Here is a 17,923-nt window from a genome sequence, read left to right on the forward strand (position 1 = left end):
GCTTAGCCCAAAGAGTAGTATGCATGTGGGATTTATTTATTTTTTTTTGGGGGGGGGGGTAGAAATGACTGAAAGATTAATAGGCTCTGTTCAAAAAAGAATGACCTCATATAGGGAAAAATCTATATCACATGTGCAGGACACCTTAAACGAGTTTTTTAATTAAGCAGCAAGGCAGAACAAGGTCAGGGCTGTATCAAGACACGAGGACTAAACCCCAATTCAACCAGACCCAGAACTGATCCAGAATTAAAACAGGACTACAACAGTTCAAAATCAGGACTACTGAGGACTTAACCAAGACAGAACCACAATCAGAACTAGATGATAGTAGCACTAAAAACCATCATAGACCTGCACTACACTTGTTTTTTAATTCTACCAAAGTCCACTATTTAGATTGAGAAAAGTTTATATAATTATTTAGCCTTGTTGTACAAACAAGCCTGCATAACTTAATAAATACAGAATTTGAAAAATAACAAACCTAAAAAGAAACACTAGGTACGAGATACATGAGGACCTATGATATGCTGATACTTTTGGTAAACGACCATGTGACTAACATGTGTGTCTCACCTGCTCTTGTTCATCTGTTCTGTCCTCGTTCTCCTCTCTCTCCCTCTTTGTGCTGACAATCATCAAATATACAGTTGAAACCAGATATTTACTCTTCAGATAAAAACACTTTTTTAATTGTAACATCAAATCAGACTAAATGTTTATTTTTTTAGATTGATAAATATAAAAACATATTTGTTAACTTTAAGAGTAAAGAGAGAAACTATCTGTATTTCTTAATAGCAAATGGCACCAAATTGTATTCAAATTGAGCCACACTTATGGAGCTCCACAGTTCTTTTCCTGGTGTTTTGGTTGACATCTCTTGATGTTCCCATGTCACAGAAACAGGCTCTGTGTTTTGCCTTATATGCATCCACAGCTGTGCCACAAACTTACTCACATGGACTCTACAAACCTATCAGAAGCTTCTTCAGCTCAGAATGGAATCGTCTGGAGTTTTCTTATTAATTAACAATAAACTTAGTGTATATGTACTCCTTAATATGATGAAAGTGATAATAAATAGACAGCTCTGTCTCTCTTTATTCTGACATTTAACTAATTCAAAATATATTTCAATATTTATCTAAAACAAAAGTTTAATCTAAATTGATGTTGTACAGTAAAAATGTTTTATGTTTTCTCCCTAAAGTGTAAATATCTGGTTACAAATGTGAATATCCTGCTGTGTACTGAAATCCCTCTTGTTTTGCATAGAAATGACCAACATACAAAACATAATATATAAAATAACATTTACCTGAGTTTTTTCTTTGAAAGAACCCTCTAATGTCCATTCTTATATTTCAGTACATAACTGAAACCGATTTAGTCGGGGAGGGTAAGAACTGAAAATATGAAATAAACACACGTAAGCTAAGACTCTAAAAAAATAGCATTTGTTCGGCTTTTCATTTCGCCATTTGTTGATTCACTCGAAGAGCAAGTAACGTAATATTGGTCAAGTGATCAGTTTGATATCAATCTTCCGTGATGCACTGTCATATTTACATTATTTGTACAGTACGAATGATTTTCTTTGGTACCTGGTCAAACTTCAGCTCTCCTTAGTATGGCTGGCTGCGTTTCTCCAACAGCGCACTCACTGCTGGCAGCAGCTGCCCCGCCCCCTCGCTCAGTCGCTTAGTGCCTGAGCTCGGATCATACCAATATCAGGGGGGATTCACGCACAGTCGTAAATTCCCACAGTGTGCACTATGTGCTTCGAATATTGTGTGTACTCTTTGTTTTATACAGTTGTCAGCCAGGCATCTAACTATGAAAAATTACACTCCAAAAGACCCCGGGCTTCTGACAAAACAACCCGGGCTTAAGCCCAGTAAGCCACCCCCACGCTCCGCCCCTGTTGAGCATTATAGCAAAACAAACAAACAAACAAAACGACCAAAAAAAAAAAACAACAACAACAATAAGCACAAAGCTAAAAGAGTTAGCACAAAAAGAAAGAACAGTCATTGAAGGACTTGAACCAAAGGCAAAAAATAACGTGCAAAAAAAGGGCAGTCGTGATTATAAAATAGGGAGGTTTTTTTTTAACATAGATTAAACTCTTTAAATAAAACAACAAGTTTATGGGCTTTCTTGTTATTCACAAGTTTCAGCGATTTAGCCCAGAGTCTAAAGTCATTCAGCCATCTGTTTATACATGGTTTAGCTTTAAAGTATCTGCATTTGTGAAGAAAAAATTTTCCCATTAACAAAATCGTCCTAATCAACAGGTCAAAATCTGCATTCTCAGCAAGTATTCCAAATTTTATTACTGTCACTGTCAAATGTGGTAACTGAATTCTCCTGTCCAAAAATTAGTAGTAAGTCCATCTGTCCCTGGGGACTTGTTTAATGCCATTTTCATGACCACCAAATCCAGTTCCTCAATTTTAAACTCTGAATCCCACAGATCTTTGAAAGGCTTGTCAATACATGGGATGAGATTATGAATCTTATCAAAGAAACTATCAGAATCAGCTGCTGAATATTCTGAGGAGTACAATTTGGAATAAAAAGTGAAGACTTCCTTTTCAATCTTTCTGAAATCTTTACATTCAGTCCCATTTATCAACAAGCTTGAGATTAGATTTCTCTGCTGTCTACACTTTTCCAGCTTACTAAAATATGATGAGTTCTTTTCTAGTGATGGGTCGTTCGCGAACGAAATGGCTCTTAGAGCCGGCTCTTTGAAGTGAACGACGGGAGCCGGCTCCTTATTGGGAGCCGTGGGGTTTTTTTTTTCTTTCTCTTGCCCTCTCACTAACCTTTTTCGCTTAATGCCACACCTGAGCCTTGTGTTTGCGCTGAGCAGAGGGGGGAGGGAAGCAAACACAGCTGTGCGTTTGTGCCCCTCCCGCCTCTGCTCAGCGCTGGGCAGAGGGGGGAGGGGCGGTAGTTACACTCACAGCAGCAGTAGAACACGAACAGAGCAGGAGGGAGAGAGAGAAAGAGAGCAACAACAAGAGACAACGTCGTCAATTTAGAAAGGTACAGTAAAGAAAATGAGTGAAGCAACCAAGAAAACAAGCAAAATCTGGAACCACTTCAATTTTATTGACAGTACAAAGGCAGAGTGTAGAGTCTGCAAGAAAAGAATTTCATATAGAGCTGGCTCCACAAACAATATGAATAGGCAAGCAGGAAGGCTCTCTCCCAAAAAATCATCCCAGGCATATATGAAAGAGAACGTGCATCACTGCAAGAGAGGGTTAAAAAAGCCACAGCAGTGTGTCTAACAACTGACAGCTGGACATCCCAAACCACCACATCCTTCTTGTCAGTTACGTGTCACTTTATTGAAAATTATAAAATGGTATCCTGTCTTCTGGATTGTTTTGAGTTCAGTGACAGACACACTTCTGAGAACTTAGCAGAAGAGCTGCTCAAAGTGGCAAAAGAGTGGGATGTGGAAAAGAAAGTGGTTTGCTGTGTTACTGACAATGCAGCTAACATAACAAAAGCAATTAAAATCCTGAAATGGACCCACCACCCATGTCTTGCGCACACAATTAACCTTGTTGTGAGAGATGCTTTGAAGGTGATGAAGCCAGCTGTGGACAAAGTGAAGGCAATAGTGGAATTTTTCCACAGGAGCACAACAGCCACACACAAGCTCAAATCTACCCAACAACAGATGGGCATGCCTGAGCTAAAGCTCAAACAAGAATGTATCACAAGGTGGAACTCAACCTTTCATATGCTAAAACGGATTCTGGAGTCCAAGGATGCTGTCATCTCTACCCTGGCAGTTATCAATGCACCGGTTGACCCTCTGAGCCATGAGGAATGGGAGGTACTACAGCAGGCATGCACTGTTTTGGAGCCATTTGAGCAGGTCACCGTGGAGATCAGTGCAGACAGGTGAGTGTGCAAATGTTATTGCATTATTATTATTAGTAGTAGTAGTCGTAGTTAGTTGCATTGCTGGTATGAAAAGTAGATTAGACATGATCATAAATAATAATATACTGCTGAATTTTAAAAAAGCATAATTTTGAAACTTGTTATGTACTCTTTTTCAGCCATGTCACAGCCTCCAAAATGTTAATCCTGTGCAAGGGTCTGCAGAGAGTGACAGCTGAACACCAAACCAGAGTAACTACTGGAAAAGTGAAAGAGTTGGTGGATGCTCTCTGTGCATCCATGGACAGAAAATTCCACAGAATGGAATATAATGCTGTTCTCTCTGAAACCACCATTCTTGATCCAAGATTCAAGAAGCTGGTCTTTAATGACAACAGAGCGGTGGATGAAGCTCTTCAGAGAATAACTGCAGCAGCAAGATCCAGCCAACCAACTCCACTGCCAGGGAACCAAGAGGGAGAAGAGGCAGAAGAGGATGAACAAAAGGAGCAACAAGCATCTGCTGTTTGGAGGTTCTTTGAAGAACGAGCAAATAGAGACACTACCAGAAGGAATCCCTCAGCAGATGTAATACTGGAAGTGAGATCCTACATTGATGAGCCCCTTTGCCAGAGAAGTGCAGATCCACTGAGCTGGTGGGAGACAAAGGCTTATACTTATCCACGTCTTACCCAGGTGATGACACGGAGACTTTGCATTGTAGCAACATCAGTCCCCTCAGAGAGAATCTTCTCCAAAACAGGACAGATAATGAATGACAGAAGAAACCGGATCAGCTCCTCAAAGCTAAGGCACTTGATATTCCTGAATGCCAACCTTTCCGTCAATTAAAGATCTGGTTGTTCATGTTTTCTTTTTGCTTTGCATATTTTAATTGATATTTTATTGTGTTGTGGTTTGTAGTGTTTTGTGTTCTTTCGTTTTGAATTGGTTTAAAAGGAAAAAAGCTGAAAATTTAAAAGGAAAAAAGTTGAATTGTAAATAGTTGGTTTTTGTACTTATAATTTTTTTTTTTTTACATTTTGTGTGCTGTGAATAAATACAAGAATATTTATATGATAAACATTTATAAATAAAAAAGACATTTTTTACATTAGTAGTTCATTGTGTGCATGATTTTATATTGTTGTTAATAATAAATTACTTAAAGCAATAAAACAACCTGAAGAGCCGGTTCGGAGCCGAAAGAGCCGGCTCTTTTTAGTGATCTGAGCCGAAAGAGCCGGTTCTCTAAAAAGAGCCGGAAATCCAATCACTATTCTTTTCACCTGCCTCAATCCACTTGGCTCTCGATCTTATAAAGGCACCGTGGGCTTTCTCTAGGTAAAGATCGTCCAATTTAGTTTGTAACTCCATCAATTTATTCTTCTCTTGCACGTTTAGTTTTTCTTTACTACAGCACTGAGTTATTTCACGAAGTAAATTACTTTCATATTCCCGTTTTTCCCTGTTCAGTTCTTTGCAGAATTTTATAGTGAATTCTCTGATTTTGAATTTAACAAATTCCCATTTCTGTATATTACCCACTACTGAGTCATCATTTTTTATATCTGTAATTATATGTCTAATTTTATCACAATACTTGTCCTTATTTAAAAGGCTGGCATTAAATTTCCAATATCCTCTGCTACTACGTCTCATCCTTGTTGGTTCTAAGACAAGATCAATGAAACAGTGATCAGAAAGGGGTGCATTGGAGATTTTAGATTGTGAAGTACACCTCAAAATGTCATCGCTCACTAACCAATAATCAAGTCTTGACCTGCTTTCTCCATTAGGTTTAAACCAAGAATAATTCTTAACTCCAGGATTCAAACTTCTCCAAATGTCTGTAAAATTATTATCACTAGAAAAGTTCTCAATAATGTTATTCTGTTGCCTCCTTCCTAAGCGAGGAGGCCATCTGTCCATCCATTCATCTGGTGTCATGTTCCAGTCTCCTCCTACTAGGATGTAATCTGTGGGGTACATAACTTTAAACTCTGAAATAACATTTGTTAGATTTTCCAATAGACTTTTATTTTGACCCTCATTATTATGTCCATAAAGATTTGTAACAATTAGAAATATACCTTCGCTCTTCAAGACTGCAGTTAACCAATGACCCTCACTATCAGCTTTATATGTTATAATCTCCCCTGGGAACTTATTAAAACAAATCGCCACACCTCCAGATCTGTTAGATCCATGACTGAAAAGAATCTTGTCTCCCCATTGATTAGCCCAAAAGGTAGCATCGGCATCCACAGAGTGAGTTTCTTGTAAAAACAGACAATGACATTTTTGCCCCTTGCAAAATAAAAAAAGTGCCTTTCTCTTAACAATTTCCTTCAAACCCCGAACGTTTAATGAACCAAAAGAAATTTTTGAGTGAACCATAATAAGAATATGCTAAGAAAATAACTTTTTTAAAAAAAGAAAAGAAAAATATATAAATATGAGTTTAAATTGTAACACTTGTCACCAACTCAGTGACTAATAATCTTTAACTTTAAGTAGAACTCTTTTGTCCCATTAATAATATTCCACTGTATACAGTCTTACATCAACGTCAATGATCCTCCGTCCTTCGATGTATCCATGAGGACCCCGGAAAAAGGCCCGTTTCCCAGCCCGTCTGGCTTGTTCAATTTGCGGCCACAGCCGCCTCCTCTCTTCCCAGTCCTCCCGCGGCAGTACCTCAGCGAAGTGGAAACCCCCGTTCGTACAGACAGCCGAATCTTTGGTGCGACGCCAAATCTCCTCTTTAGCGTGTCTCAGAGCAAACAGAATGATGATATGTCGGACCTTGTTCTCAATCTTCTTCCCAACTCTATGCACCACATCCACAGATTCTTCAAGCTTTGATATCATATCAGGTGCGATCTTGCCAAGAATTCCAATAACCAGCGATCTGACATCTTCATCTCTTTTCTCTTCTAATCCTTTAATCCGGAGGCACCACCTCATTTTGTACCTTTCTTGCTCTCTCACTCTCTCCTTGAGATCGTAGTTATCTTTGGTCAACTGCTCGTTTCGTCTCTCCAACTCTTTAACCTTTTGTTTACATTCTTTCACCTCCTCCGAGTTGAACTGAACCGCTTTGGCTAGGCTGGCTAGCATCGTACTAGCTTGCTTGCATTGCACACTCAGGTCAGCTAGCTGCTCGTCCACTCTTTTTTCAAGGTTTAGAATCGCTTTCAATATAGTAGCATTGGAGACTTCGTCACTTTCACTTATCTCTGCTGACTTAACTTTCTTTTCTGCAGGCTTCTTACAAGGTGTAGATGGAACCGAATCATTGCCCCGTTCCCTTTTGCTCATCACTGCTACGTCCATTGCTACGTAGTCATGATCCGTTCCTTCTCTGCTGTCTTCCCTTCCATCACATGGCGATGTTGTTTCTTGTTTTTTGAGGTCGAGTTTGAATTTAGCAGGTTTAACTATACTTGGGGCAGTCATTTTACTACTTTCGAGTGGAAACAATAACGAACACAAAGTAAATTCTGGGACAAGTTCAACGAGCTCCTAATTTGTACGACTGCTCAACACGCCATCTTGCGCCACCACGGATGATGGCGACAGAAACTCTGGTCGTGTCTTTTTTTTTTAAAACTTTATTTAACAAACAATGAGTATACAACATACGAACAGATGAAGTATACAAAACAACAGAACATTAACACAAAAAGCCAAGGGTAAAAGAAAAAGGTAACAATTATAAGAATACACGCAAAAATTCACATACATATATTGTTTTGGGAGCCTTTTTGTTGGTGGAGTCTGATATTGATTGTATGTACATTTCCACATCCTTAAAATAATGACAGAAATATGGTGTTTTGTTAGTAAACTTACATTTATGGATAAAAAATTTAGCTAAAAGTATTAACAAATTTATCATAAAAAAACATTTATCATACTTCTTGGGGAACTTAAAGAAACAGAATAAAACATTTTCCCATCGTAAAGAAAACTCCCTTAAAATATGGACAATAACAAACCTGCTAAATTCCTTCCAGAATCTCTGTGTAAAAGAACAGTACCAAAAAAGATGTGTCACAGTTTCTGGATGATCCCCACAGAAAGTACAATTAGTATTAATGTCCCTTTTAAATTTTACCATGTAGTGACTGGCTGGATAACATTTATGTAGAATTTTAAATGAGACTTCTTTCACCTTATTTACAATCAAATATTTATGGGGGACCATCCAGACTGTCTTCCACTTGATATCTGGAACATATCGGTTCCAATAAGATATATGGGAGAGAGACGATATCTTCTTGGAATAAACTACGTATTCTCTTATTGCTGTTACCAAGTTCCTGTGAAAAGCAGATTTTTCCTATTGGTGACTCAGCTGGATCAGGGAGAGCATAGGTGTCAAACTCTGGCCCGCGGGCCAAATTTGGCCCGCAGCCTAATTACATTTGGCCCGCGAAGCCATACCAAATTATTATTAGAGCTGGCCTACTGGTATTATACAGCTAATATATATATTGTTTAGTATTAAGCTTTGCTTGTTCCATATTCAGTTTTTCAGAAAAACTTGTTTGAGTCCATAAGAAGAGATTCATTCTTAAATCTGGAGGAAGATTTTTTTTCAGTAAATATTAATGTTAGCCCGCGACCTTGTTCCAGTTTTGAATTTTGGCCCACTGTGTATTTGAGTTTGACACCCCTGAGGGAGAGTGACTGAGGTAGATATTGAGCTGTCAGTGTTTTTATATAATATTAAAGTCCCTGAGGGTATGGCACCAAGCACCATTGAGAATTCCTGAACACTGATTGGAAAATTATATAGTGCAATAAAGTCGTTGTAAGTAAGTAGTTGTCCCTCTTTATTAACCAGCTGAGCCACCAATAGGATCCCATTTTGGACCCAAGTTTCCAGGAAAAGTGATTTATTTTTATATAAAATATCTCTGTTGTTCCAGATAAGGTATTTGTGAGGTGAGAAGTTGTGTTTATAAATGAGGGTCCACGCTAAGAGGACCTGCTTATGGAAGGATGAAAGCTTTACAGGGAGTTTCTCAACATTGTAATTACAATTTAAAACAAAATTAAAGCCACCAAAACGAGAGAAAATATAATGTGGTATAAAGTTCCAGATAGAGGTAGGGTTTTTAAGAAAATGTTTGGCCCAATTAATTTTGAAAGTGTTATTTAAAGTAGAAAAGTCTAAAACGTTAAGCCCACCTGATTCGTACTTATTCATCACAACAGTTTTTCTAATATAATGCGTACGGTTTTTCCATATAAAATTAAAGAGCATACGGTCAACATCTTTACTAATTTTCTTATCCAGATGTAAGGAGACAGCAGCATATGTTAATCGGGATATCCCTTCTGCTTTAGTAATTAACACTGTACCTTTCAAAGACAAGTCCCTTTGCAGCCACTGGTTGAACTTTTTTAGGGTTTTCTGTATAATTGGAGTGAAGTTTGAAGAGAATCTTGATTTTTGGTTTTTGGATATTAACAGATTGGGATTGGGGCTGCAGCTGCAGTAATGCGGACGCTGGACGCCGGTCAGTCGTGGTGAAGAGGGAGCTGAGTGTAAAAGCGAAGCTCTCAATTTACCGGTCGATCTACGGTCGATCTACGTCCCTACCCTCACCTATGGCCACGAGCTGTGGGTAGTGACCGAAAGAACGAGATCGCGGATACAAGCGGCAGAAATGAGCTTCCTCCGAAGGGTGGCTGGCCTCTCCCTTAGAGATAGGGTGAGAAGTTCGGCCATCTGGGAGGGGCTCAGAGTAGAGCAGCTGCTGCTCCACATCGAAAGGAGCCAGCTGAGGTGGTTCGGGCATCTGACAAGGATGCCCCCTGGGTGAGGTGTTTCAGGCATGTCCCACCGGGAGGAGGCCCCGGGGCAGACCCAGGACACGCTGGAGAGGTTATATCTCTCGGCTGGCCTGGGAACGCCTTGGTGTTCCACCGGATAAGCTGGAGGAGGTGGCTGGGGAGAGGGAGGTCTGGGCCTCTTTGCTTAGGCTGCTGCCCCCGCGACCCGGCCTCGGATAAAGCGGATGAAGATGGATGGATGGATATTACAGTTTTTTCTGATTGCTTAAGCCCTTTTTTTGCAACTATTGGCTAATTTTGCAAAACTCTTCACACAAATAAGAAAACCTGTCACCCAATCATCAAAACATTGTAGTTCTCTTGCAAAAGCAAACACAGCTAGATTAACTCTACACACCTTCGTAAAAATGGTGTTTCCGTATCAAACAGTACACACAAGCCATCATCTACTAAGCACACAATGCGCCAACTGCACACTGATGGTATGAATACAAAACACATCTGGCTTTTGCTTTCTCTGTGCACAAGGTAGGCTATGTCAGTTTGAGCTCATACTTCTGTCATAGATCCATAAGCATAGAGGGATCCAAACTTCAAGTACTGGTGTTTATTCACACACATCAAAACAAACACAAGTGGTTATTTCCAAGTATAGGATTATTTGCAATCGCCATAATGACTATATGGGTTACTTGGTCTGCAGTGAACATGCTTCCTCTGCCCCCTCCTCGTCTACCTCTTGCTCCTCCTTGTCCTTGTCGTCCTCTTCATCCTACTTCTTCACCTCCACGTCCTCTTCCTCGGCCTCCTCTACTTCTCACTCTTTCTGCTCCCTCCATTGTACTCCGCACACACAGCTTACCTGTATTGTAGTGCTTAGGCTGATTGCAAAGTGAACTAATTATCTAAGAAAGTCTTCACATGTGAAAGTGTGCCAGACAGTTGGCAAATTAGTGTTAATGATAGCCATACATGTGTATACTTTTGCTAGGAGTGTGTTGGAAATTTGGTAATTGAGTGTTGTGCAGTGAATTCTGCCTACAGTTTTGCAAAGTGTGTGTTACGAAATTGCAAACTGAGTGCAAAGCAGTTTTTGTGCTTTTAGTTTTGCAAACTCAGTGAGTGGTATTGCTATATGTCTGCATAGTTTTAGGAATTGTGCTACAGGAATCACAGTTAGGGTTTAAGCATTCAGAAAAAACTGTAACAGTCCCAAGTATGTGACTTCTTGTCTAACAGAGATATTACAGATAGTATTTGCAGGGCAGTCTTTAATTGCTAGTAACTCACACTTTTTTAGATTTAGGCATAAACCAGAGGCCTCAGAGAAATCACTAATCACAGTAAGAGCTGGAGGGATTTGGTTTGCATTCTTCAAGAAGAGTGTGGTGTCATCGGCTAACTGGCTGATGACGAGCTCCTTATCAGCTATGGTGATTCCTTGTACAACACTGTTTGAAATATTAGTTGCAACAATTTGTGTACAAAGTAAAAATAAATATGGTGAAATAGGACATCCTTGGCGAATACCACGTTTCAGGTCAAATCTCGGGGTGGAGCCGTTAATCATTTTAATAGAACTATTGCCATTTGTGTATAAGGTTTTGACAGCTTTACAGAAAAACTTGCCAAAGCCAAATTTTTCCAAAGAGTGGAAAATAAATTGATGTTCAATTGTATCAAAAGCCTTATAAAAATCCAGGAAGAGAATGAAGCTATTGTCAGATACCAAATCAGAGTAATCAAGTAAATCCAAAACCAGTCTAAGGTTATTAGAAATGTGTCTGTTTCTCATAAAGCCCGATTGTGTCTCATCAATAATTGTTTCCAAGACCTCTTTAATTCTGTTAGCAAGTATTAAAGCCATAACCTTATAGTCATTATTGAGCAGGGAGATGGGTCTCCAATTATCAATAAAGAGTAAGTCTTTGTTTGGTTTTGGAATAAGTGTTATGAGACCTTGAGTAAGAGAAGGAGGGAGGATGTTATTCTCTATACTTTCTGTAAAAACCTGCAGTAAAAATGGAGCCAGGAGATTAGAAAATGATTTATAAAACTCTGCAGTCAAACCATCTGTGCCGGGAGATTTATTGGCCTTAAGTGCAGAAATGGAATTACAAACTTCCTCCACAGTCAGAGGGCTGTCACAATAACTTCTATCTTCCACAACAATAGATTTTAGGTTTTTAATATTATTGAAAAATCCTGTTGAGACAGCCTCATTATATTTTGAGTCGTATAGTTTAGTATAGAATTCGGCACAGAAATGTGAAATTTCTCCAGGATTGTCAGAGACAATGCCATTAATATTTAGTTGATGAATAGAGTTTGTTTTTGATCTGTATTTTTCAAGTCTGAAAAAGTAAGCAGAATTTTGTTCACCCTCCTCCAGCCACCTCTTCCTGGATCTTATGAAAGCACCCTCAGCCTTGAGTCGTTATAAACCGTCCAATTTATTTTGAAGTTCTAGTAAACTTAATTTATCTTCCTCTGAGATTTCTTCTGGGGACTTCTGGTAATAAGAGGCAATTCTGCTTATTACTTCTTGTTCTTCAGCTTTCCTTAATTTAGCAATTTGACTCCCATATCTTCTCAATTTGCATGCTTCAAATTTAAAAAGTTCCCAATTGGTACAAAAGGACTTCTCTCTGTTAGCTTTGTTCCAATAATAAACAATTAATTTATTAATCTGCATGTTAACCATTTTATCTTTTAGTAAAGAATTATTTAACTTCCAATAAGAGAATTTATGAGGTATATTATCCAGTGTAAACATTCGGACGTTAATGTAAATTGCTCTATGATCAGTGAGGGGAGTGGCAAGTATATTAATGGTAATATTATCTTTATCAATACAGTCAGAAACAAGCCAAAAGTCAATACGTGATTGCCTGGATCCTGTCTTATTGCTCCAAGTAAAGAGTCTATCATCTGGAAATTTTTCTCTCCAAATATCCACAAGATTAAATTTTCCCATGAAATTTTTTAAGTTTGCACTGTATGAAGACTGCTGCCCTGGAGGCCACCTATCAACCGTATTGTCTAAAGCAATGTTAAAGTCTCCACCAATTAAGAGGACTGAATTTGGGTATTTGGAGAGCCAGAAATTAATTCTTTCTTCTAAGGAGTCAAGTAATTTATCATTTTCAGTTTTATTATTGTAACCATATATATTTACTGCAATGAAAGTACTGTTATTGTGTCTGATTAGTGAGCAGAGGTAGTGTCCTAAGGTGTCACAGTCAGAGTGTAACACATCTACAGAAAAATAATTTTTAAGCGTGCCAACTCCAGCAGAACGCTCAGAGCCATGGGACAACCAGACTTCATTACCCCATTGTGATTTCCAAAAATTTGTATCAGCAGGTGTGGAATGACTCTCTTGGAAAAAGCAAAAATCTGTTTTAAATTGTTTGGCAAATAAAAACAAAGCTTTGCGTTTACATGTTTGTCTTAAACCCCTGGTATTAAGAGAAACAAATGAAAAAGACAAAGTTATTAGAAAAAAGAAAGAGAAAAAGTAAGTTCTAAACTTCTACAGCTAAGAATAGATCTATAGGATAAGGGGACCGGGTGCTGCACAATTTAGGTAGTAGAACAGTAAAAACCCTGAGTGACTAAGCTTATAAAAATACAGTATTTAACTATCTGCTTTGGTTTAAATATAGCTTTTTATAGATAAACACACTCTTCAACACAAAATAAAACTTTAACCTGAGGGTGAAAATATCAAGTTCACCATGTAAACAAGCTTACAGAAATGTCATTTCGGAGACTGAATAAGCGTCTCTATGAAGGAGGGAAAACTTCTGATCCACTGATGAATCCTCGGCCTCCCACGAAATAAGCCGGCTTACCCTCCTTACGGGCTTTGTCTATCATCGGCCACAGTTTGTCACGACGTTCTCTGTCCTCCCTGGACAGATCTTCAGCGAACCTCAAATGATTGTCCTGCAGGTAGGAGGATGTTTTGGCTGCTTTCCATACAGCATCTCTGTAGATTCGGGAGGTGAACTGCACGATGATGCCTCTAGGTCTGGTGCTACCTTGTCGCTTGGCTCCGAGTCGGTGTACGGTGTCGATGACGTCAGGCAGCCTATGATTTTGTTCTGGCAGAACAGACTGGCATATCACAGTCACCTTTCCCCTTACGTCTTCTTTCTCAGCCTCCCTGACTCCATGTAGTCTGAGATTCCACCTCCTGGAATATCTTTCCAACTCAGAGATTCTCTGTTGGCAGTTGTCCACTCGACCTTCCTCTTTAGTTACTTTTTTTTCCAAGTCGCAAACTTTCCCCTTCATATCTTTCATTTCCGCGCACACAAAATCAATCGTCTTTTTGAGACCCTCAATCTGGAGCGTATTCTCTTTCACCATGTTCGAGTTCTCTCTCACCATGCTCTCAATGTTATCAGACCTGGTGTTTATTAGTGCCGACAGACGAGAAATTATCTCATTTACATCAACTGGGTCAGAGTTGCTGCGTTCGTACATCACCTTCTTCGGAGCTGGCGATTTGAGAGGTGTAACAGGGAGAGGTGGGAACTCATCCACTTCTTCTTCGGCTAACGTGAGTGCCACCGTAGTAGCTGCGTAGTTATGGAAGCTATCCATTAGCACGTTGCTGGGCGTAGCACTCTCCTCGTTAGCATTCTCAGGCGCTATCTTAGACTTGGAAATTTCCAGTCCCCTTTTCGCTCCTTTCTGATTAAGCATTCTGCTGCTTCTTGCCCTATGATTGCTGTATCTTCTCTTATTTAGTGAATTGTTAGTGTTAGCAGCATAAAGTTGAGGTTTTACCGTTGTTCACGAACTTTCTGTGCAGAACTCGGTAGAGAGCGTCTACTCACTCCGCCATTTGGCACACCCCCGATCGGGTAGTGACAGTATCCAAATTCATCGGCTGCATCCTCCCGAGGACCCGGCCTTCGCGGCGTACGTGGGCTAGGTCCTCAGAAGGTTGGATATGCTGGAAGTAAACAGCTGGGGAAATTGGACAGTCTAGCCTTCTGATTAGCGTCACCGCTGTCTCGGTGGAGTTTAATAAACTCGGCTGTCTGTTCCTTGCTATCTGCAATATAACAGGACACTGGAGTAAATTCTCGACCGTCTCATACTTCTGTTTAATCAGTTTTCTGTTTGATGTTTATTCAGCTGTGTAAAAACCAAGGAGGAACCCACCCGGGGGATTAATAAAGTTTTATTTTATCTAATCTAATCTAATAACTTTAATCTCAGCCAAACCGATTTACTCACGAACAAACAAAACACTGAAAAAAGCCAAACAATAACATTTTTAGGTTGTCTAAGTGACTTATGCAGGCACGTGCAGAGGGGGGGCTGGAGGGGCTTGAGCACCCGCCCCTTTCCTGATGGGTGCCCAAAGTGCCCTTTTGTTGAGGCAACTTTTAAAAAACATTTTTTTTTTTTTTTTTTTATGTGTGTGTGCGTGCGGAGTCCTGTCTGTGCCCCTCAACAATAATATTTAACTATTAATCACCAGTAAGTAGCTGTACAGCGCACACTGTAGTGTGTAGCACACAGGAGTATTGGCTTATTACGTACACGTTGGTAAGTTGTCTTGTGGCAATTTGACGAACTGAAACAAACGAGCATGCTGTGTGTGCAACAGCGTGACAAACATTACCTGTCCTTTTATTAACTGCACATGTAGTGCTGGTCATAGCTGCTAGCTCACTGGGTAAGGCTGTCATGGGTCTGTAGCTCTGTCACCGTTTTAGTGAACATATTTAGTTTTAAAGTAAGTTACAGAGCATTTCCTGCCTTTCTGGGGGGATTATATTTCACTAAAAAACGATCTAATATGCATGTCCACATAATTATGCATTATTATAATATTTTAAAAAACACACGCTGTATTTTAAAGAACATACTTTACGAAGCAGATTATATTAGATTTATATTTTAAATAAGACAAAATTTGGATTTTACAGCAGTAAAATTATTGTATCTCTGCAGTTTAAACATGTAATAAGCTTTGCCCTGCACAGAGTGGATAGTGAAACAAATGGAATCATCATAAATACATTATTTCATATTTATTACTTCCCCCTCCTCTTTGCTTTTTTATTGTAGCTCTAGTAATAAATAATAATGTAAGGATTCTGAATCAGCACCGTGATGCCCATAGTATATACAGTATTCTGAAGAAGGTCTAAAATGCATGAAATGTGCATGAAGTGTGATTTTTATCCTGGTGGAAGCAAAACAGCAAAAGTCAGAGTGAGTTCATGACGATGTTTATGTGAAGCGTAGTTTGGATCTTCTTTTGCTGCTGGTTCAGTGAATATTGTTTGGAGAGAGATAAAACTAACAGCTTTAGAATCAGCGTAAAAAGGACGTAAACACAAAGCTCGGAGCCGCCGAAACATCAGAATCAGCGAGCTGTCGGCTTTCAGCCCCGACCGTGTCCGTGCCATCGGGTGAGAAAGGCGACATCTCACTGATTCTGATGCGTCGGCGGCTCCGCGCTTTGTGTTTACGTCTTTGTGCAGAATCCGTGTTCCTGCTCTCATTTACTGTTTCAGCTGTTTGGTGGTTGTTAAAGTTTTGTGAGGTTTAACCTGAGATTCTGGCGTTTCGGGCAAAATAAAATTATATTAAAAAATCGATTCAGGATTTTAATGCATCGATATCACGTTATCCAAGCCAGAATCGATTTTAATTGATAAATCGATTATCAAAACCCACCACTAGTCGCAAATTATAGACCCATCTCACATCTGTCTTTTTTATCTAAAATCTTTGAAAAGGTGTTTTTTAAGCAGCTCACTGAGCATCTGTCAACTAACAATCTGTTTGAACCATTTCAGTCTGCTTTTAGACCAAATCACTCCACAGAAACAGCTTTAGTCAAAGTGGTAAATGATCTGCTGGTAAATGCAGACAACAATCGCACTTCAGTTTTATTACTGCTGGATCTAAGTGCTGCGTTTGACACTGTGCATCACTGCATTTTATTGGATAGGCTTGAACATTTTATTGGAATTACAGGAAATGTTTTATCATGGCTGAGATCTCACCTGTTTGGGAGGTCTCAGACTGTTAGTTTTAAAAACGATCTCTCCGAGACTTGTGCAGTGAGGCATGGGGTCCCTCAGGGCTCCATACTGGGACCATTGCTGTTTTCTATGTACCTGCTGCCTCTTGGTGTTCTTTTACGTTCTTTTAATGTAACCTTTCATTGTTACGCTGATGACCTGCAGCTTTATGTTCCTTTAACCATTGGAAATTGTGCTGAAGTCTCTAAACTAGAATGTTGTTTATCTGCAATTAAGGGCTGGTTATCAGATAATTTCTTGCTCCTAAATACTGATAAGACAGAGGTGATGGTCATTGGGCCACACAAATTTCAGCACTTGTCCCAAAATTTGATCTTGAGAATTGATGACAGTGTCATAAATTGCAGGAACAAGGTAAAAAACTTGGGCGTGTGGTTCGACATGGTGCTCTCTTTCGAATCTCATGTAAAAGAGATAACAAAGACCGCCTTTTATCATTAGAGGAACATCAGCCAGAATCAGACAAGTTTTGTCAAGCGACACTGCAGAGGTTCTTGTCCATGCATTTGTGTCTTCCCGTATTGATTATTGCAATGCTCTTCTTTCTGGCCTACCAAAGAAAAGTTTTAGAGGTCTGCAGATGGTGCAAAATGCAGCTGCTCACATTTTAACAAGAACTGGGAAATTTGAGCACATTACCCCTGTTCTGAGATGTCTTCACTGGCTACCTTGTCAGGTTCGAGCAGATTTTAAGGTCCTGCTGCTCACCTACAAGGCTTTAAACGGATTGGCACCTTCATACCTCTCCGACCTTTTACACCTTTATGTTCCATCTCGTGCTCTCCGATCTCAGGACTCTGGTCTTCTAAAAGTTCTTAGAGCCAGAAAAAAGACAATTGGAGAGCTTTTTCTTTTCATGCCCCGTTTCTGTGGAACAACCTCCCACAAGATATTCGGCAGGCTGCTCTGTGGAGGTTTTTAAAACCAAGTTGAAGACACATTTGTTCACCCGATCCTACATGTCTTAATTCTATGGCTTTTAGTTTTTACATTTTTATTGTTTTTAACTTGTATTGTGTCTTTTACCTGTATTGCTATGTATCGCTTTTATTTTATTTATCTCTTTAGTTGTACAGCACTTTGTTTGAAAGCGCTTTATAAATAAAGTTATTATT

At 39.4% G+C, this 17,923-nt stretch overlaps 1 protein-coding gene and 1 long non-coding RNA gene across 2 annotated transcripts; one reads left to right on the forward strand and one right to left on the reverse strand.

Moving 5' to 3' along the window:
• Window positions 1-514: 514 nt before the first annotated feature.
• On the reverse strand, window positions 515-2,126 carry LOC309701594. The gene is made up of 3 exons (XR_014275153.1): window positions 1,611-2,126; window positions 1,325-1,412; window positions 515-631 (listed from the first exon to the last, which is right to left on the reverse strand). It is a non-coding gene; the product is annotated as an uncharacterized lncRNA (long non-coding RNA).
• A 578-nt stretch (window positions 2,127-2,704) lies between these two features.
• LOC309701503 (E3 SUMO-protein ligase ZBED1-like) lies at window positions 2,705-4,768 on the forward strand. Its single transcript, XM_082525747.1, has 2 exons — window positions 2,705-3,933; window positions 4,095-4,768. The coding sequence occupies exons 1-2, from the start codon at window positions 3,383-3,385 to the stop codon at window positions 4,765-4,767; spliced, it is 1,224 nt and encodes a 407-aa protein (XP_082381873.1). The 5' UTR covers window positions 2,705-3,382; the 3' UTR covers window position 4,768.
• Window positions 4,769-17,923: the final 13,155 nt, after the last annotated feature.

Source organism: Aulonocara stuartgranti, assembly GCF_965226115.1.
Source record: "Aulonocara stuartgranti genome assembly, chromosome: 23".
Lineage (NCBI taxonomy): Eukaryota > Metazoa > Chordata > Actinopteri > Cichliformes > Cichlidae > Aulonocara > Aulonocara stuartgranti.